At 43.9% G+C, this 22,404-nt stretch overlaps 1 protein-coding gene and 1 long non-coding RNA gene across 2 annotated transcripts in view; one reads left to right on the top strand and one right to left on the bottom strand.

Annotated features, from left to right (window-relative positions):
• Positions 1-736: 736 nt before the first annotated feature.
• On the bottom strand, positions 737-9,724 carry LOC144753148 (uncharacterized). The gene is made up of 3 exons (XR_013594223.1): positions 9,543-9,724; positions 1,789-1,973; positions 737-1,393 (listed from the first exon to the last, which is right to left on the bottom strand). It is a non-coding gene; the product is annotated as an uncharacterized LOC144753148 (long non-coding RNA).
• Positions 9,725-9,831: 107 nt separating this feature from the next.
• Positions 9,832-22,404, top strand: part of GCLM (glutamate-cysteine ligase modifier subunit) — a 134,456-nt gene continuing 121,883 nt past the window's right edge. Inside the window, exons 1-2 of the mRNA XM_078640918.1 lie at positions 9,832-10,235; positions 21,455-21,520. Coding sequence (XP_078497044.1) covers positions 9,957-10,235; positions 21,455-21,520 — 345 coding nt within the window. The 5' untranslated portion in view covers positions 9,832-9,956. The remainder of the gene's footprint in view (positions 10,236-21,454; positions 21,521-22,404) is intronic.

Raw genomic sequence — 22,404 nt, 5'->3', positions numbered from 1 at the left:
AGGCACGGATCGGCTTTGGCTCCAGGAGTGCACGACTGTCCCAGTGACTGTGTGTTCTCAATCCAGTGGTCGGTATCACAGTAGTCACTGGAATTACACTGCTTTCATCAGTCTCTTGCTATGGACGATGCTCGTCTGATGGAGACTATAGGACCTCAGTCTGGTATTTCTCTTGTACCTAAGCTTTAGACACCTGAAACTGGGGCAACTTGAAGAATCAGTGGATGCTGGCTCAGCTTCTTCCTCTTTGTGCCTTGCCCTCTTGCTTTGGGAGGTGATGCAGCGCTACTCCTAAAACCATGTCACCTTTCCCTGAAATACCAAATCATACATCTACTCATCAGTGTGCCCATTACACTGTGAGCTACTCACAAAACACTTTCATCCTACTTCATGGATCGGTGAGATTCAAAGGAGAGCTGCTGTATCATAGCAGAGTGTCTAAATTAAAACTAAATATTTATACTATTTACACCTGCAGTTTAAAGAGTTTTACCATGGTTTCTATCGATAGGACATTTATTTAGACACACCACCGTTATGGTCAACGGATCTACTAGTAAAAATTAGGCGTAGGAAAATACAAGACCAGCTTAATTCTCCATTTATCTAATTTTTAATAAAATCAAAATTTAGCATGTCTAACAGTTTATTCGCTTTATTTATTTCTTTATTCAAAAGATAACTTTAAAAGAGTAAAAGTTTTATCTCATTCAGTAGTATTCATAATTTTTTTTATTTCAGAAGTTCGGAAATAGACATTATTATTTAGATTTCAGAACACAAGTATTAGCAAAAGACAGATAGTTCCCAAAATTCAATTTCTCCTAACTTCCCTGACTAATAACCTCATCTAAAGCTCAGACCTCGTTCAAAGGAAAATAGAAAATTATGCAAAGTCTTACATCTCAGGAAAAATCAGCATACCGTCAGCATCTCCAGATGAAATTGGAAGAGAGTTTTTTCTTAAGTAAAATCAGCACTTTTTATACCTTTTTCACTAACTTTATCTATCTACAAAAGTAACTTTCAGCATAAACTTGAGTTCTGATTGGACAATTTGGGGGTGGATGAGTATCACCTCATCATTTCAGCATTCAATTTCCGTTATGTCAGCTAAATTTTAAAGAGTTCTTTGTTTAAGAAAATGTCCGGCCTAATCACGTTCTCAACTAGCAACTCCATGGACTTTTCCCACGTTCAGTAACTCATATGTCCATTCTTTTGGCGGTCATCTGGGCTTCCAGGGCATGCTGTCCTTGAGCTTGTTTTCGTTCGTGCACAAGCAGCTTGCATGCATTCTTGGCTTTCATCGCGCAAGCGCATTATCTCTAACTGTCACAGTAATCGAGAGACTCCATGTTTTTCTAGGCCTCACGAGCCAGAATGGGAACTATCATAGAAACAAACACAAATAAATGTTAATTATTGAAGTATATTTCTGTTTACCTCCCCCCATACTAAGGTTTCCCTGTTAGTTATTACCTAGCAAACAAGCTACATTTATGCGTAATATGCTCACCTGTCTGCAACCTTCAGCCACAAATACGTGAACAAAAAGCACATTTATGCCGCATTTCATTAATTTAATGCTGCTTATTAGTTCAGGACACAACAGAATCACATAATTAGTTAATTATGATTGCAACATAAGCAAAATTAGTTTCCCATGTGTATTTGTGTAGGTGCAACTTTTATTCTAGGTTGGTTAATTTTACACATCACTCAATTAGTTCAAGTTATGGAAGTGTGACTTCATGAGGGGTATACAAAATTTTGTTTCTCCACCTCGCTCCATCAGAGGCTTGTATCCAGTTCGGCAGACCAGCAAACTTGACAGCAGTGTTGGTGACCGGGATCTCCAGTGCTCCTCCAATGCAAGACTTGTAGATGTGCTTCTTGATATGAAACCAATCACCAAGTTTCAGGTCATGTCCTGCAGACCCTCAGACAGCTGGAGTAGTGGTGCCAACCTGATGAGAGATAGAACGCACCACATCAGACAATCAGACAATCCCTTGTAGTACTCAAGGACCAGGTCATTTGTGGTATTCACATCAGCAGCTTAACAGAAAGGGTTTGCATAGCTCTCCCCATCAGCACCTCATGAGGAGACAATCCAGTTCTTTTACAAGAGGTACTTCGGATTCTCATTAGAACTAAAGGAAGAGCATCAGGTCATTTGAGCGATATGGAGACACAGGCTTTAGCCAATTTAGCTTTGATTGTCCTGTTCAGTCTCTCTACAAGCCCTGATGCTTCAGTACTTTAGCTACAGTGGAATCTCCCTACGATGGTACACAGTATCTGCATTATCTCACTTTTGAGGTGAGCTCATTTGATCTGATTCAAAATGAAACTGGCATCCCGAATCACGGTATCAACTACCACAGCAATAATTTGACTACTGTTTGATTGTCACATTCGGGATTCGGGAACTGGAGGTCTGTGTGAATTCAGGAAAGCCATTAAAACATACTTATTTCCTTTGAAATAACTTCTTTTTCTGTTGCCTACCTTGTTGATCCCAGTTTTTGTTTCTTTCTATTGGATTCAGCGCCGAGACGCCCCTTTGCTGGGGCAGCTGTGCGCTTTATAAGATTTTATAACATAACATACCATAACATCTCTGGGTAGAATATACATAAACGCATTGTGAGAATAGACACATGATGATGAGTATATACCTTAGTTGGTTACATGGGAGCATCTCCACAAAGTTGACTTGGAGGCGGTTGACGGGACCATCAGACTTCCCAATGAGGCTGATGGTCAACCCAACTCTTTTGCCCAAAGTTTGCTTTTCGCAGGTAATTTATCACTGGCACAGATTTTCTGCCATTGTTCTGAAATGAGGATTATATCAATATAATCTGAAGGTAGACAGCATTCTGTCTCTGCCTACATAAGTTGGACCATGCATGTGTTGCACCATCGCGAGCAAGTGGGGATCAGGAAGAACTGGCATCCCCCACACATCCCATTTTACCCCAGTTGGCCTTCTCCAGATCTGGGGCAGTATGTTGCAGTTCTCTCAACTCATTGAAGGTATGTACAGTATTCAGTAGCATATTGGGTACCGTTCTGCATTACATGGTTCATCTAAATGGAAGGTGCTGGAATCAAGAGGACAGTAGCGGACAATTTTGTTGGCATAACGTTCCTCTGATGACAAAATCCCTGCCACTGGTGTGTGCAAGAAGAACAATTGATGGACAGAATGCAGAGCAATGTCATACATTCTACCCAGTACAGAGATTTGGGCCTAAATCCATCGTTTTTTTGCTCACCATGCCATTCCAGTTTGGACCCAGCCATATGCAAATCAGTCTTGACCCTGCGCCCAATGGGAACAGTCCAGCCTGAACTGCCAGGCCAGGTCTTTCCTGGACTGGAAACAAGCATCCTAGGGCCGGTTTCGGGCTTTCAGCCCTCATCAGCAGCACACACCACTACCACAATTTCCTGTGGGATTTGCAGAGCACCTAACAAATTTGAAACATACAGACTGTTCCGGATGGGGGTAAGAGCTGGGGTCAGAAAATCTCAATGTGACCATAGCTGGCATAAATTGTGCACAACTCCAAAACCATACTGGCTGTCACTGTAAATAGTGATTCTGAAGTCTTCTGAGGTGCAGCAGGCTTTGGTGAGGGGAATCAGTTCAGCTACTTGCACAGACGTTACATGGCACAAGTAAGACGCTTCTAAATTTGTGCTCATCGTACATACAACATAAGCGGCTCTTAAAATACTGCGTTGGTCTCTAAGGCAGGAAGCATCAACAAAAAGGGTATGGCCAGATTCAGGAAGGGGCACATCCCGGTTGTCAGGTTTTGGTTTTGTGCATAACTCGGCAACACTAACATAATCGTAGTTGAATTTGCCCTCATCAACTCCCTCTGGAGTTGGCAACAGAGATGCAGGGTTTAGTGTGTTACACCTCTGAATGGAAACATTTTCCCTTGCCAAAATGATTCTCTCATAGAGTGTTAGGTGGCTTTTTGTCAAGTGTTGAGTTCTGGTACGGGTCATGAGGACCTCAGTGGAGTGAGGTACCATTATAATTAGAGTTCCCGGTTTTATGGTATTTCTTTTTTAACATTTCCGTCTGTATTTATCAATATTTATTTTTGGGGCATTTTTCTGTATTTATCCATATTTATTTTGTGTTTCGCATATGAATGAAATTGAAAAACTGTACATTTCCTTATTTATTTAACTGATAATCACACACTCATACTTTGATGTATATCGTGTTTATCCATTTAAGCTGTCAAATACTACATACCAATACATCCACTGGTAAATTCTAGCATTATACCTTAAATGTATGAATACATATGCAGTTATTTAAATACATTTCATCCTGGTTTTGAATTTCCCATGCTGTCCATATGCTCAGTGGCTGGCCTATAATTCATCAAAGACAGCATGGAGAGTCACTTAAAAGGAGTACAATTTTCTTTATGTATCCACTTTTAAAAATAAATGCAGACCGAAAACACATTGTTTTCTCTCTGTATTTATCTGTAACAATCCGTAAAAACGAGAAACAGGGAGCCTTAATTATAGTTAAGGGGTAGCCCATCATGATCCCTTCAGTCCAGTGTATGCCAAGGCTCACTGCTGCAACCACTTTGAGACAACCGGGCAATGCTGCTGCCACTAGATCAAGAGTAGCTGAGAAGTACCCGATGGGGCACTCCTCATGGGCTTGTGTTAGTACAGACAGAGCACACCCATCTTTTTTTGACAAAAAAGAACAAATTATTTTATATAGTCTGGCATTCCAAGAGCAGGTATGCTGCACAGCAAATTTTTGAGCTCCAGGAAGGCTTTCATGCTTTTGTCATCCTTTGGTACATGGTCATATACATCATTGTGCGTCAACATAATTTAAGGCTTCGTCAGAAGGTAAAAGTTCAGGGTCCATTGTCAGCAGTAGTCTTTCCTGCACATAAACATTCTCACTTCTTAAGGACTGTATCTATAAGTTCACTGGGATCTCACTTCACTCCCTTCTCTGTCTGATGTCTCAAGTACATGACTTCCCTCTGACAGTAAATTCTCGGGTGAGATCATTTATGCCCATTCTCAGCCAGATGGTTGAGCAAAGCAATAGTGTCCTGTTTACAAGCTTCCTTAGTCATCGAGGCAATCAAAAGATCATTGATGTAGTGTATTAATGTCGATCTCTATGTTAACTGCAGAGACTTTAGGTTCTTATTATTAACTGATTGAAATCGAATGGGCTTGCTCTATAGCCTTGTGGAGCATGACACCACACCAGGGTCTTCTCTTGGAACTGTAACGCAAGGAGAAACTGGCTCTATTTCTATTCATGTAACAAAACTGAGAAGGCTTGACAATCGTCAAGGACTGTGAACCACTCAGCTTCTGCTGGAATTTTGAACAGAATCATTGCAGGGTACGGTACCATAGGACAGCATGGAACGGCAATGGGGTTAATTTTCTAAGGCCTTGAATGATCCTCCGCTTTTTGTTTGGTTTCTTTAGGGCCATGATTATGGAGTTACATAGACTCCTGATAACTTCCATCAAGATGCCTTGTTCTATCATACTCTTGATGACAGGGGTGATCCTTGCAATAGCTCCTGGGTCATTTTTATATGAGCGGGTCTGTGGAAAAACAGCATTAGATTGAATAGTATTCTTTAGGGGTTTAGCACCTTTAATAAACCCAATCTCTCTCCCTCTGGAATCCAAACCTCCTCCTTAACAGTCTATCTCAAACCCACTGACAAGTCCTCTGTTGTTATGAGCAGATAAAACCTGAAAACAGGTTATCCGGCTTCAATTTAATTTCTGCATCACCTGCTTGTGTTTTGATTCCAACCTCATCCTGCGTGTAATAGATGACACATTTTTTATGCCATTTCCTTAGCTCGAGTACCTTTGGGAGGAAATGTGTCTTCCTTATTTACGTCCCTCTCCTTCTTTGACAAGGGAGTCTCCATTTTGGCAAGGTCTCAGTCACTTCCTGTTTCAATTTCTCACTTATTCTGCACCAACAAGCTCACAATCCATCTGACAATACCACTGTGTCCCTGTCAAAGGTCACCCTATCACAACTCAGCTATGGCATCTGCTAGCCAATTCCTGCATATCACCTTAATGACGCAATATTAAAATACCACCAGACTGCTTCAGAACCACTTTACCACTTTCTCACCATTTACCTGCTTTTACTACACAAACGTTTACATAGCAGTAAGAATGTTACCTACTTACATACAATAATGAGACCTCAGCCTGCGAAAATCACTTTACTCAGAATGTTCACTCCCTGTGCACTAAGGAACGAACTGCCACTGAGCTCGGTTAATACACTTGTGCAAGACAAATTATATCTCTATCTTGGTGTAACTGGTAGCACCTCACAGTACACTTCATCCAGCAGGCAAGTTCAACAGTTCAGCATTCTAACTTGAGGTACCTCTCTTTAACTCTATACCATATGTGTAACAACCTAGACATTCATTTGTTTTAAAATGCCCAAGAATATCATAAAAAATACATTAATCACTGCTCAATCAATCAATCAATCAATCAGTTAATTTGTAAAGCGCACTACATACGCGTAAGGGTTTCAAGGCGCTGGGAGGGGGGGTGCTGCTGCTACTGGTCGAAAAGCCAGGTCTTGAGTCATCTCCTGAAAGTAAGCAGGTCTTCGGTTTGTCGTAGGTTGAGGGGGAGGGTGTTCCAGGTCTTGGCGGCGCGGTGGGAGAAGGACCTGCCTCCGGAAGTGGTTCTACGGATGCGCGTTACCGTGGCCAGAGCGTGGTCAGCGGAGCGGAGTTTCCTGTTGGGTACGTAGAAGGAGAGTCGACTGTTGAGATAGGCTGGGCCGGTTTTGTGGAGTGCTTGTGTGCGTGGATCAGGAGCTTGAAGGAGATTCTTCTGTTGACGGGGAGCCGGTGCAGGTTCCTCAGGTGGGGGGTAATGTGGTCCCGGCGCGGGACGTCGAGGATCAGGCGTACAGTGGCGTTCTGGATTCTTTGCAGTCTGTTGATGAGCTTGGACGGGGCTCCGGCATAGAGGGCGTTTCCGTAGTCGAGTCTGCTGCTGACTAGGACCTGGGTGACTGTTTTCCTCGTGTGTGTCAGGATCCATCTGTAGATCTTGCAGAGCATACGGAGGGTGTTGAAGCAAGTAGAGGAGACTGCATTGACTTGTTTGGTCATGGTGAGTTTCGAGTCGAGGATGACTCCCAGGTTGCGTGCGTGGTTGGTAGGAGCCAGGGGTATCCCCAGTGATGCGGGCCACCAGGAGTCGTCCCATGCTGAGGGGTTGGGCCCGAGGAGGAGGTTCTCTGTCTTGTCAGCTTTAGTCGGCTTTCCTTCATCTAGTCGGCAACAGCCTTCGTTGCCTGGTGGAAGTTGGATTTGGCGGTGGGGGGGTCCTTGGTGAGGGAGAGGATCAACTGCGTGTCGTCGGCGTAGGAGATTATGTTGAGGTCGTGCTGTCGGGCGATGCGTGCGATTGGAGCCATATAGACGTTGAACAGCGTCGGACTGAGGGAGGATCCCTGTGGGACTGCGCAAATGATCTCGGAGGCTCCCACAAATCCAGCAATCAAAGCCACATGATAATTACTCTCAAAATCTACCCACTGCATTCCACCACAATCCTCTACAACAACTCCTACATGTACTGCTCCTCAAATACATGCAACCCTTATTGATCCTCATGCAATTTTCGTTTTTTCAGTCACCTTGCCTCTCTGGAACCAGGATCGGGTTGGGACTGTGTCAATTTAGATCTTGGGGAAAATCGTCTAGACCATGAAGGTGCAGTCCTCGGTTCTATAGCCAATACGTTCATTAATTTTGGGTCACCTCCAATTGGAAGCATCACCTCTGCTACCAGATTTGTTGGTGCTTAAGCTTATCCTAAATCCAAGTCATGGGGTGCGCCAACTCCTAGGACTGGAAGCGGTGTAGTCCTGATACGAACTTTGGTGTTCCCCAACCGGAGCTGTCACTATTTCAATTTGTTTAGTTCAAAAGCAGATGCTGAAACATTCTTGTACGAATAACAGATAGGGGTTGTCATTTCAAAGCTATATATAAAGAATAGACAGATTATGTAGAACATGCCATACGCAAATTTAGTAGGAAAGCATACATATTGTACGTACTGAGAACTCAGTACAGTTCTGAGTAAAATCTGGAGTTTCTGCTTCTAAGGTGGGAGAAAAGGGTCTCCTGAATACAGAAATCCATATGTCCTTTTAAAGGACATTAGACAAAGACATTCATACATTCTCCACAAATACATGGTTCTCAGGATTGCATCAATAGGGAACAAGCAAGAAGAAACATTTTACTACAGTATACATTTGAAGATTCTTCCACGTAGTAACACATTGGATTTGAGTCATTCTCACAGTTTGCTCAAGCAATTTAAGTGATACGTTGTATAGCAATCGCGAGGTAGAGTTGAAATGTCCCTTATTAGGTACAGTGAGAGAAGTCTCTAGGAACACTCTCACTTTATTAGTGTGGACCTTTGCAATTATTTAGAACAAGATGAACAGCAATAGTCATCATGTGATATTTTGTGACATTGGTACAAAATGGAAGACAGTGTAAACGCAAACTAGGTTAGCGTATGCTCAACTTATAATTAAGGCTCCCTGTTTTCCGTTTTTACTGAAATCTGTCATACATTCAGAAAAAATGTTTACTTTTATTGTTTAAATAAATATGGAAATGTACTATTTTTGCTTCATTTGTCTCACAAAACCCAAAATAAAAATGGATAAATGCAGATAAAATTAGCAAAAAATAAATATGGATAAATACAGACGGAAATGTCAGAAAATAAATATCATAAAACCGGGAGCCCTATTTATAATGCATTCAATTTAAAAGTAAAAAAAAGGATCCCACAATGACATCCTACAGCCTTTCCTTTCACACTTCCTGTACTCCAGCGAAATTGCCACATAATTAACTTTAATAATCTCCTCTAAATTTGCTGTCAGAGAAAGAAAAGCAAACAGCAATCCCCATGCTAAAAAAATAAGAAGCAATTTGTCATAGCCTGACATTTCACCTCTGTCTTTGAAGCAGCAGCAAATGTGACAACATAAACACATAATCTAAAGGCAACTTTATTTATTGCCCGGACTGTCCAGACCAACCGAAAATCAGTTCAGGTTGCAACCCACAGTATGGGAAGCGCTGCTTTCTGCTTCTTTATGAGTCAAGACTGTGACTAGACAAAACTCAGATCTCCCCAGCAAGTACATTAACCACCACTAATATTCTGTGATGTTTACCAGACACAAAAGCTAGCTGCTGTAATTGCCTTAAACCCCATAAGATATATAAAAAAAATGCAGCATTTGCAACAAATTACGCCAGAACAGATTTACTAACTCATCTCTCATTGTTGACAATTGATTTAAGGCAGAGTTTTTACAAAAATAAATGTATAAGTTGACTGTCAGACTGCTTCTCGTGACTCCCCTAGTTACCCAACCCTCTTTTTGTTGCCACACCTTGACTCACAAATTATGGGCTTCCTGAATATAGTTTTTCCATTTTCAGCAGTGTTCCAGACTATTGCATTCTGCAGAAAGGGGTTAGATGTCATCCCTGTCTTGTGACATAACCATAATTGCTTATTTTACTCGTGCCAAAGTCACACAAGGCATGTTCGCTCACTGCAAAAAAACCTGAAGTCACATATACACATACAGAAAACGTGGGAGTGACGTTGCTGACCCTGGCTGTCAGTGTACTCTTCTTGAGTCTCTCTTCACTGTCGCCGGTCTGGCTGGTGTGTTTACCTTGTCCCTCGTCGCTTTCGGAGGCTCGGTGCCAGTCACGGTTACACAGCACTCTGGAGCGCCTCCTTCTCTGACTCTGCCCCGGGGCTCCTTACAGAGTTGCTGCGGCACCGCCCCCCGCAGCTGCCAGGGCATGAGGAGGACGGAGGGACGCGCTGGAGACCGAGCAGAGGAGGACGAGCCGCGGGGGCCAGAGGACGCGTGGAGAAGGACCAACGAACCACAGCAGGGCGAGGGACTGAACACAGTATCAAAGGGAAGCCACAGTGAGCCTTCGGTCCCGATCATGAGTCCCGACAGCTGCGCCGCCCGCAGCCTGCTGCACAGAGCTTCTGTGCTCACATTGCAGACCGGCAACTTGCTTAACTGGGGCCGTCTGAAGAAGAAGTGCCAGCTGAGCCCCAGCGAGGAGGTGAGCACTTGAGGGAGAGGCATGGATGGGTCAGTGGGGAGCAATAAAGGGGGCATCTTTGTAGATGGACATAGGAGAGGTTGGATGTTGTCCATCGGAAATGTAGGGCGAGGGTGAACCACAACAGAGAGTACTATGAAAGAGAGTCAGTGTACTTTGACAGTGATGGGAGAGAACAATGAAAGAGCGCTCTCCGTATAAGAGCAATCAATAGCACAGTTGAGTTAAGTCACACATATTTGGAGAATGCAACTGTAGTTCAATGTGGTCACTTCTCAGCTGTGTCCTACGAACCTATCTATACAATTCAATGCTGTGCTTTTCAATGGGATGTTAACGATGGGCCATCATTTCTGGGCCTAGGCAGCTCATTCCACTGACCAGCTGAAAGCCGCGGGGCAGAAACAAACCATGGGCGTAGATTGTCGAGCAAGTTTCCTTGCTGGGGCACTTGCCGTATGTGTATAGAGACACATAAAGAAGCATAGAGAGAATGATTTTAGTCAACACATAGAAAGTGCGGACACCCCAAAAGAATAGCATCTTTAGTGTTCTACCTCGAAGTTGGGGAACAGGGGTTGAGTCTGGGCAGGGAGTGACTTCCCCTTTTTGGGGAAGGATCCAGTATGTAGGCCTTGGAGTCTCAGAGACCTCTCTGAGAGAATCCACTGCGTAAAGGGAGCCTCTCACAACAGAGATAGGGAAGTGATACCACTTCCCCCTGGGATCACAGCTTACTGGACTTTGGACGTTTCTTTGAATCAACTACCGGTTTGTGTCTCCGTCACCCTTCCCCTCCTCTTCCCATGCTGTGTCTCTCACCCTCCCCTCCTCTTTCCCGCCTTCATTATCTGTCTACTTCCCCTGCTCCAACCCGCCTACCCTGAATCTCTCACCTTGCCTGCTTTTCCCCTTACGTATCTGTGCTTATTGTTTATCTCGACCTTACAAGTAACTATGTTGCCATGCTCTAAGAACTGTGTAACCTTTGTAACGATGTAACCTGTAACCATGATCTGATGCTCATGTAAAGCGCTCCGATACCTCCTGTTCTAGCCAGCGCTATATAAAACCTTTAAAATAAATAATAAATAAATCACGTAATCTCCCCGTGTCTAACAAAATGTGTGTCCCCATCTGTAACACAACTGGTGCAAGTGTGAAGTGCTCTGATACCTCCAGGTAGAGTTTGCGCGATGTAAAAAAACAGCTCAAGAAAAGTCAGCAGCGTCTCTGATTTGTAACTTCTTCCTTGTCTCTAACCAGTAGATGCAGCCAACTCTAAAATGTAGCCCATAGGCCGCTCAGCCATCATATGTTGCTTTGTGCTTCACTCTAGAGGAACCAGGAGCGTTTAAAAAGGTCCAGCACACCTGCTCCTAATATAAGTAGACTGTTTAAAAAATGGGGATGTGCTGTTCATATAAAGATAGGAGAGAGGCGTTGAATGAAGTAATACTAGTGTTCCAATAGGGGAGAGTGCTCCAAGTAGGAGCAAGTGCCCTCACACACCATGAAAGGTGTCATGCTTCATCATTGGGCAAGATCCTTGTCGTACCGGCGCTACAATGCCCGACGCACACCCACGTGGGGGCTCTTTGCCAGAGGTCTTTATGTATATGCCGTTTGATGAAGTGGTAGTGAGAGGATGGTAAATTTTGTAGTGTGCGGAAGAGTTTTTTATAGTAGTGAATTAAAATAGGTATAGTGCTGTTCAATGCCAATTAACTTGTTTAATGGAACTAGCTACCCTAGTTAAATATGTTGCGCTTATACAAGATACAATGGTCCTAAAAAGGCTAATCAGTCTGTAATCTGGAACACAAAGGATACACATAACATAGTTAAACAGGCTTAGGGATAGACATATCAGTAATTCCTCTGAGAACAGTTTGTATGCCTGTATAAAAGTGCTCATACTGCATGCTCTCTGGTAATTCGACAAGCATGCACATAATAATTATCTTTCAGAAAATAGTAACAATGAATTTTTAAAATAAAATAGTAACAGCATCTATTTGGAGAGATTAGATGTCACCGTGATGTCTGTGTACATCTTATAGTAAATGGGCTGTCACTTACCCCAAAACGGGTAACTAACAGCTCCTTCAGGCTCAGAGCAGAGTAGAACGCATATTAGTGTCCTACAAACAAAAAAGCGAAAATCAACAGGGGACTCGGTTAAGTCAGTCTGCCTATTGACCAGTAGGACCTGGTAAAGTTAAGGTAGTCTGTTCTACTTACACCCTTTCCTCTGTCTTTATTGGAACAGCACAACCCCAATTTTTTCTTTATGATTCACCATTTAAACATTTTAAGAACCACATTCATTCACAGCAGAGGAATATGATAGAGAGACATAAAATGTGTGCATAGGAGAGGAAAATGAAACAATAAGGATCTACAGGTGGGGTCTCCAAGGGAGAGAACCGTAGGATAGAAGGAAGAGAGTCTATGGGAGGAGCGGGAGAGTAATTTGGGTGTGGAAGATGTAGAGCCTAATGGTGGGCTACCTGGACCAGAGCGAGAATAGCATTTAAACTGAGCAGGACAATTAGGATTCGAGTGTCGGAAAGAGACCTCGATGTATATGTGTATGTGGCCAGCTTGTTAACTGGCCTTGAAAAGCATTGCCACTGTTCTGCTACTTACATTTATGTCCATAGATTAGCATTTCCTTTTTGTCCTTTTCATATTTTGGCTGTAAAGTGTACCTTGCAGACAATATATGTAGGTTTCGGTTTGACAGCAGGTGTGGTGGATCAAGTCCCCCATTAAGTGATACGTTCGCTCATTTATAGGAATTTGAATTGAGTTATTTTCAGATATTTCATGAGTCAGAATGTTCACACAGTGAAATGCATCTAAACTGTTAGTAAGGATATGCATAAACGGTGAAAGGAAAGGAGATGGACAGCACGTAGATTGAACTACCACTGCCTTATAGCATAGTATCTATCAAGTTTAAGTCATTCCTGTTTTAACCCAACTGTATTTTGCAGGTTTGAATTTTTATTTTCACATCTCATTTTTTACTTTTTTCTTTATGTGAGCGTTTCCAAGTCCCGATGGGCAAAGTTCTCTTGGCTGAAAAAGGTCACATAAACTTTTCAGGATTCTCATTACAAATCATGTTTCAATGTATGGTACACATAACATTAGAGAAAAAGCTTCAGTTATTCTGAATGCAATTCTAGCAAGTTGTGCAGTAAAAAGCTAAGAAAGCACAAGGGAGTGAGTTACTCAGGGTCACTATTACGATTCCCCCGGAGGAGTATGCAGTATTCATTACAGATGATAAAATCAAATACCTGAGGGTTGAATCAATCAATTAGTATTTATTAAGCGCAGCAACTCAACCGCTAGAGTCACAAGGTGCAGGGGGAGGGAGGGGTGGGAGGCTGAAGGTCCTACTGTGCGATAAGGTTGAGTAGAAGAGCCAGATCTGGAGTTCCTTCCTGAACTGGGTTAGCGACGGGGTAGCCTAAGGTGGAGAGGCAGGGTTTTCCAGGTCTTGGCGGTTTAGTAGGAGAAGGATCTTCCTCCGGTCCTGGTCTTGCGGATCCGGTGACGAGGGCCAGTTTGGCAGAGCAGATGTGTCTGGTGGGTACGTGCAATGAGAGACGGTGGTTCAGGTAAGCTGGTCCAGCATTGTGGAGTATGTTGAGGACTTGTCTGGCTGCGGCGTTTTAAATGTTCTGCAGTTTCCCGACGAGTTTCTGGCAAACGCCTGCATAGAGTGCGTTGCCATAGTAGTGTCTGCTGCCGATGAGTGCCGGGGCTTCCGTTTTTCTGGCCTTTGTGGGGATTTTCTGCGATGGAGAAGTATGTGGCAGGGCCTGCTGCAAAGTCAAGTCGACTGGTGATGCACTTTGGTCAGATAGATGAACAGGAAGATACTGGTCTCCCCTCAGTTCTCAGGCAGTTTTTAGCCAACAATTTTCAGTCCCAAGTTTTGGATTTTTTTTTTTTTTTTTAAAGCGCACAATCACCCGTAAGGGTCTCTAGGCGCTGGGGGCCGTCGGGAAGATTAAGCGAGCTATTGCCCAGAGTCACTTGGTGCTGGGCTAACCTGCCGCCGGAGCCGTGGATCGAACCCTGATCCCCAGATTCCAGCGTCAGTCGCCCTGGCCGCGGCGCCACACCTCTCCCTCTGGCTATTTGGGCACCTTTAACACCACCACCAAGGGTTCAGGACTGGAGGGGCACCTCTGGGGGTGAGTGGGGAAATGGTTTAGGACTCGGGTATAAGTTCAAGTTGGTTGGGGCCTTTTCTGTCCCTGCGGCTCTGATCGGGAGGCCTGGCAACTTGCCCTTGGAGTTCTGGGTACTTGTATTGGAACAAGGCTCAAACAGCAGGACAGGCCTCTGAAGCTTCAAAGCAGGCTCTAGTCACAAAGACAGTCCTCCCAGGTGCAGCACAGCAGTCTTATGAAGTACACTGAGGCAGCAGTAGCAGGCAGTTCTCCAGAAAGGAAACTGAAGAGCGAGTCTGAGGGTCTGATTTTTATACCTGGTGCCTTCTTTAGAGAAATTCTAGGGAATGCCCTTTAAAGTGGTGGAAGTTTCCTGCCTCCTCTGTCCTGGCTCCATTCTGGCTGAATGAACAAAGGAACAATGCAGTGGTTGTTATTTGTATGAAGACAGGGCACAGCCTATTGAGTTGTAAGTGGCACTATGCCTAGCTTCCCACTCATTCTGCCAGTGATGACCCATCCAGGCACACCTAATCCCTCTGTTGTGTGGGAGGAATAAACAAAGTGCAACTGCCAACTACACCCAGTCATGTGACCCATGAACAGACTGCAGGCACTTAATAGTTAGGGAAGAAAAATGCCAACTTTGTAAACGTTTTTTTTAATCTATATGCAAAAAAAAGACGTAAATAGAAGTAAATAAATTACTTCAGACCAATTGAATCATAAAGTGGTCTTATTCTGTTTAATCAATAAACAGCCTTATTGAGTCAGTGGTTAGGAGCTTTTTTATACAAACAGTTGTATAGGCCTTTCCTGACCGTTGTTTGGACCAAACTACCGTTTTTGTAAGAAAAACTTAGTAAAAGTGGCATTTTCAAAATTGTAATTTAAAATCCGGCTTTACCATTAAAGAGGATTTTAAATTGCAATTTCTCAGACACCAATCATGAAATCTTTTCATGTTCCCAATCAAAGGTTAGCATTTATTAAATGGTATAAAGCAACCCAATATTATGCTATGGAAGAGTTGGGCTTCACAATAGTAAAAAACAAATGTAGGAGTTTTTCACTACTAAGACATATATGACTTAAATGTACACATCTAACCTTCTAATTACAATGCACCCTGCCCTATGGGCTACCTAGTGCCTACCTTAGATGCGACATGTAATAACAAGCATTAGAAATGCAATCGGGCTCGGATTTATTTGAGTTTGAGCTAATGGCATTGTAAATGCCATGTATTGTTGCTATGTGTTATGGAGTGTGTTCATGTGGTATGTACTGCCAGTGATCTCCTTGTGAGTGTGAGAATATTGCACCGTTACTGCCTGTGATGTCCTTCTTGTGAGTGTGAGAAGCTTGCACCTCTGCTGCCTGTGGTCTCCTTGTGAGTGTAAGAAGCTTGCACTGCTGCTGCCTGTGATGTCGTTCTTGTGAGTGGGAGAAGATTGCACCTCTGCTGCCTCTGGTCTCCTTGTGAGTGTAAGAAGCTTGCACTGCTGCTGCCTGTGATGTAGTTCTTGTGAGTGGGAGAAGATTGCACCTCAGCTGCCTGTGGTCTCCTTGTGAGTGTAAGAAGCTTGCACAGCTGCTGCCTGTGATGTCCTACTCACTACTCTACTCTACTCACTACTCTACTCACTACTCTGCACTCACTACTCACTACTCTACTCACTACTCTACTCACTACTCTACTCATTACTCACTACTCTGCACTCACTACTCACTAATCTGCACTCACTACTCTACTCACTACTCACTACTCTGCACTCACTACTCACTACTCTACTCACTACTCTGCACTCACTACTCTGCACTCACTACTCTGCACTCACTACTCACTACTCTCTACTCACTACTCTGCACTCACTACTCTGCACTCACTACTCACTACTCTGCACACTCACTCTGCACTCACTACTCTGCACACTCACTCTGCACACTCACTCTGCACTCACTACTCTGCACTCACTCTGCACTCACTACTCTACTCACTACTCTGCACTCACTACTCACTACTCTACCCACTACTCTACTCACTACTCACTACTCTGCACTCACTACTCTACTCACTACTCTACTCACTACTCTGCACTCACTACTCACTACTCTGCACTCACTACTCACTACTCTACTCACTACTCACAACTCACTACTCACTACTCTGCACACTCACTCTGCACTCACTACTCACTACTCTGCACTCACTACTCACTACTCTACTCACTACTCTGCACTCACTACTCACTACTCTACTCACTACTCTACTCACTACTCTACTCACTACTCACTACTCTACTCACTACTCTGCACTCACTACTCCCTACTCTACTCACTACTCTACTCACTACTAACTACTCTACTCACTACTCACTACTCTGCACTCACTACTCACTACTCTACTCACTACTCACTACTCTACTCACTACTCTACTCACTACTCACTACTCTACTCACTACTTTGCACTCACTACTCACTACTCTACTCACTACTAACTACTCTACTCACTACTCTGCACTCACTACTCACTACTCTACTCACTACTCTACTCACTACTCTGCACTCACTACTCTGCACTCACTACTCTGCACTCACTACTCTGCACTCACTACTCTACTCACTACTCTACTCACTACTCTACTCACTACTCAACTCACTACTCAACTCACTACTCAACTCACTACTCAACTCACTACTCAACTCACTACTCTGCACTCACTACTCTGCACTCACTACTCTACTCACTACTCTACTCACTACTCACTACTCTACTCACTACTCTGCACTCACTACTCACTACTCTACTCACTACTCTACTCACTACTAACTACTCTACTCACTACTCTGCACTCTCTACTCACTACTCTACTCACTACTCTACTCACTACTCTACTCACTACTCAACTCACTACTCTGCACTCACTACTCTACTCACTACTCTACTCACTACTCTACTCACTACTCTACTCACTACTCACTACTCTGCACTCACTACTCACTACTCTGCACTCACTACTCACTACTCTACTCACTACTCTACTCACTACTCACTACTCTACTCACTACTCTACTCACTACTCTACTCACTACTCTACTCACTACTTTGCACTCACTACTCACTACTCTACTCACTACTAACTACTCTACTCACTACTCTGCACTCACTACTCACTACTCTACTCACTACTCTGCACTCACTACTCTGCACTCACTACTCTACTCACTACTCTACTCACTACTCTACTCACTACTCTACTCACTACTCAACTCACTACTCAACTCACTACTCTGCACTCACTACTCTGCACTCACTACTCTACTCACTACTCTACTCACTACTCACTACTCTACTCACTACTCTGCACTCACTACTCACTACTCTACTCACTACTCTACTCACTACTAACTACTCTACTCACTACTCTGCACTCACTACTCACTACTCTACTCACTACTCTACTCACTACTCTACTCACTACTCTACTCACTACTCTACTCACTACTCTGCTCACTACTCTACTCACTACTCTACTCACTACTCACTACTCTGCACTCACTACTCACTACTCTGCACTCACTACTCACTACTCTTCACTCACTACTCACTACTCTACTCACTACTCACTACTCTACTCACTACTCTACTCACTACTCACTACTCTACTCACTACTCTGCACTCACTACTCACTACTCTACTCACTACTCTACTCACTACTAACTACTCTACTCACTACTCTGCACTCACTACTCACTACTCTACTCACTACTCTACTCACTACTCTACTCACTACTCTACTCACTACTCTACTCACTGCTCTGCACTCACTACTCATAACTCTGCACTCACTACTCACTACTCTACTCACTACTCTGCACTCACTACTCTACTCACTACTCTGCACTCACTACTCTACTCACTACTCTACTCACTACTCTACTCACTACTAACTACTCTACTCACTACTCACTACTCACTACTCTGCACTCACTACTCACTACTCTGCACTCACTACTCACTACTCTGCACTCACTACTCTGCACTCACTACTCTGCACTCACTACTCACTACTCTGCACTCACTACTCACTACTCTGCACTCACTACTCTACTCACTACTCTACTCACTACTCTACTCACTACTCTACTCACTACTCTACTCACTACTCACTACTCTACTCACTACTAACTACTCTACTCACTACTCACTACTCTACTCACTACTCTGCACTCACTACTCACTACTCACTACTCTGCACTCACTACTCACTACTCTGCACTCACTACTCTGCACTCACTACTCACTACTCTGCACTCACTACTCACTACTCTGCACTCACTACTCACTACTCTACTCACTACTCTACTCACTACTCTACTCACTACTCTACTCACTACTAACTACTCTACTCACTACTCACTACTCACTTATATACATGGGCTTATATGTTACTGATATCTGCGTGTTATCCACTGTGCACCCTACCTTCTGTAGCGCTACTCAAATGTGACATTACTAGATATGATTGTTAATTTTAATATGCGCACCTGACTTAGTAGGTATTTAAACATAAAAAAAAATGTTTGCAAACAGGAATGGTGTGATACGCGCGTTAAGGGGCGTTGGTTTCACTTATATGTTTTTTAAAAAGTGTCTGAGTTTTCCGACCGTGCTGATCTAGGCCACCTACAATACGTGTATCCCAGCAGGGCACGGCAGGCTGACTGCCCAGAAAATGGGTGACTTTCAGTAAGTCTTACGAGGTCTGCATTTCCATTACGATCACTCTGGACAGAATTAAAACCCCTGAAGTCGGTGCAGATACCCAGAGCCTGGGCGGCCGCCTTCTGCAACACAACGAGAACAGTTCAATATGTTTTGGGCGTTTACCTACCAGCTTTGCAGGAGCAGCTCGAGAGCAGGACAGCGATGGGCCTTTCCTTCCCCTGCATGTTTATTTGTCACGGCTCCAAGTTTCCTTCTCCTGGAAGCATGCCTCGGCACAGAGTGCAACGTTGCGTGCACGCATGGCTGGGTCGCGAGGAGCTGTGGTGTGCCAGGCGGGGAATCGAACCCGTGGCACAAAAACACGCTCCTGTGAAAGCCTCCTGCTGAGACGGCCCGGGGTGCACCTCTCGCGCCCGTCTCGCGCTCAGTGTTTCTCATGTTCGCGGATCTACCCTGCTCCTAGTCTGGAAGCACTTGCACCGCTCAGACCATCTGGATTGCATTACACGGGCACTCTGACAGCTCCTAATTAAGATTAATAGTCTGCCGTGCGTGCGCGTAACCGCACAGAAAATGCCAACATGGCCGCCTAACATTACATATGCCCTATGGCATCAAGACTACTACAAAAACAGCACCGCGACGACCAATCACCATTCAGATAACAAAAAAAAACTCGCGCACTAAGGAATGTGTCTTTCCCGAGCCCTAAAGAAACTTTTTTTTTTTTTCTTTAATAATAGGATCTCGGAGCTCCGCCCGAGCCCTAAAAAGGGAGTTTAAGGCTTGGAAAGGGGGTTATTTTCCTAAGTCGAATTGACAGTTTCAAACTAAATTCAGGTTGCAATGGCAGATCGGGGATAGGTTTTTAGTGGCTAATCTAGTGGCACAATAACTGCTGCAGGCCCAATAATAGCAATTAATTTACAGGCCCTGGGTATGTTATATACCACTTTACTAGGGACTTGTAAGTAAATTAAATATGCCAATTAGGTGTAAGCCAATGTTATTCTATTTTAGGGAGTGAGCACAAAAACTATAGCCCTGATTAGCAGTGGTAAAGTGTTCAGAGTCTCAAGGCCAACAAAACAAATGTATCAAATTAGGGGAGAGAAGGGAAATGTTTTGGGGAAGACCACCCTAAAATGTACTTGTCTAACACCATGTAAAAAAGTTATTTAAAAAACGGTGTATGTGCTATCATTAGCCTTAATAATTGAAATCACATTTCCCAGCAACCATCCCGAGTTAACCCTGACTCTTAATCAAAAAAGGTATTGCTTATAGTTCAGTTAGGTCCTGTGGCAAACTCACCAAAGGCAGCCAATGCCCGCAGGCTGCCAACTCCATGCCACACACAGTCTTTGGCTTGCGGGGCGTAGGTTAGTCTTCGGGCCATGGGGACCCTGTCCCCCAAGGGGGATAGGGGTGTGTGTGGGGTGTGTGTGTGTGTCTGTGTGTCTGTCTGTCTGTCTGTCCGTCCCACTCTCCAAGCCTTAATTGACCCAGGGATACATTACCTCGGCCCAAATTGCAATAAAAAAGGGAGGGGAGAGCTTTGACCTCCCCACCCGCAGAGGCTTAATAGGCCCCAGGTACCCCAACCACCTGGGCCATATTCCATTAAAAAGGGGAAGAGGTCCCCCACCTCAAGCCTATTGTCCCCCTGGGGACCCCATCTTACAGGCTCTTTCTATATTATAGGTGAGTACCCCAGTGCCCTTCTGGGGCACCCACCAAGCAAACACAAATTAAGGGAGGGCACCCCCTCACCAGCCTCATTAGGCCACGGGGACCCCGTCCTTGTGGGCCAAATTCAATTAAAAAGGGGAGGGGTGCTACAGAGACCCCTCCTCATGCCTTATTAGGTTCCGGGGACCCCACTGCCCAGGGCCAAATTAACCTAAAAAGGGGAGGGGGCCATGCAGACCCCCCGCCCGCACCCGGACCCCCAGCCTTCATAGACCCTGGGTCTCTATGTTCTTTACAAGCCTTATTATGTTCCAGAGACGCTATCCCATCTCCGGGGCCACAGATGGGTGCCCCACACACTCACTCACTGGCAGCCTTTTTAAAAGTTTAGTACTGCCATACACCTGTAATCTGCCCATTATCCTGTATCATTTTTAACACCGTAGACAATTCTGTTTACCGATTCACACTTGTATTCTTACTAAATTCGCTTGGCTGTGTGTGCCATGGCTTGTTAGATTGCTCTCAGTGGATCTCTCCCATATACTACAGTTATTGACCTACAATGATTGTAACAAAAATATTACTTCTTTACAGCTATGGGACTGCATACGAACAACTTTAGATGAGTGGAGCTTAAAGATCAGTCCAGAATTGCTTCAGGTAAGGAAAAATAAGCGAATGGTTTTGTTTGACTGGTTTCTGAAACATATTTTTGCTGATGAACAAGTTTCAGTGGAAGGAAAAGGGGAAGGGCTGGAAAGAGGAAGGAAGATCTTTCTACTGTGTTAAAAAACATTACTTGGGATCCCCTGGAAAGCCCTGCTTTCGTGTCTAAACTTGATGCAATGTGCTATTTCGAATTTTGTATTAAGTAATGAGCATATGCCTCCTTAATTCCACCCTTCCTTCCTTAACCCAGATTCCTAGAATTTATCTACGCTATTTGGTTATGCATCTTATCCTCCATTCAATTACATGTATTAGCCTGACATTTTCCACCAACCAAAGGTTACTATAGCGACTAATATTACAGACTAACCTATTCCCGGACTATTAAAGTATTATGCAGAGGCCGCCATTGCAGAGTAACCCGCTTTCAGTTTCTTAACCATCAAAGTGTATCCTAAAAATAGTGCCACTGCATAAAGAAATACGGGATGGTACGCTGATGCTCATATTATAATATATTTGCAGCACTTGTTACTGCATTTTCTGCTATGCTACAACTTAACATTACAACTGTCACTAGCTTAATGATGCCACTGATGTTTTTTGTTGACCCAGAAGCTGGAGGGGTAAGTTGTGCTTCAGTGATTTTGACTTGTGACCTGAAGGACACACAAAAGTCCTGCTGTAAGTAATCAACTCTTGAATTCATCTTGTGTCTTGTTATTTGTGTTTCTTGGCTTCAAACTCATTAAATACAATCTTTTCCAAGTCGACTTTCAATACCACCATTCAATAGTGCAAGAGTATTTGTCTTCTCTGGAATACAGCCCTTTGAGTCCTAATAGGGTCAATTGGAATCAATTAGATGTGAGCAA

Source organism: Lissotriton helveticus, chromosome 1_1 (assembly GCF_964261635.1).
Source record: "Lissotriton helveticus chromosome 1_1, aLisHel1.1, whole genome shotgun sequence".
NCBI lineage: Eukaryota > Metazoa > Chordata > Amphibia > Caudata > Salamandridae > Lissotriton > Lissotriton helveticus.
Note: the sequence above shows the minus strand (reverse complement) of the source record. Positions and strands in the feature narration are given on the sequence as shown.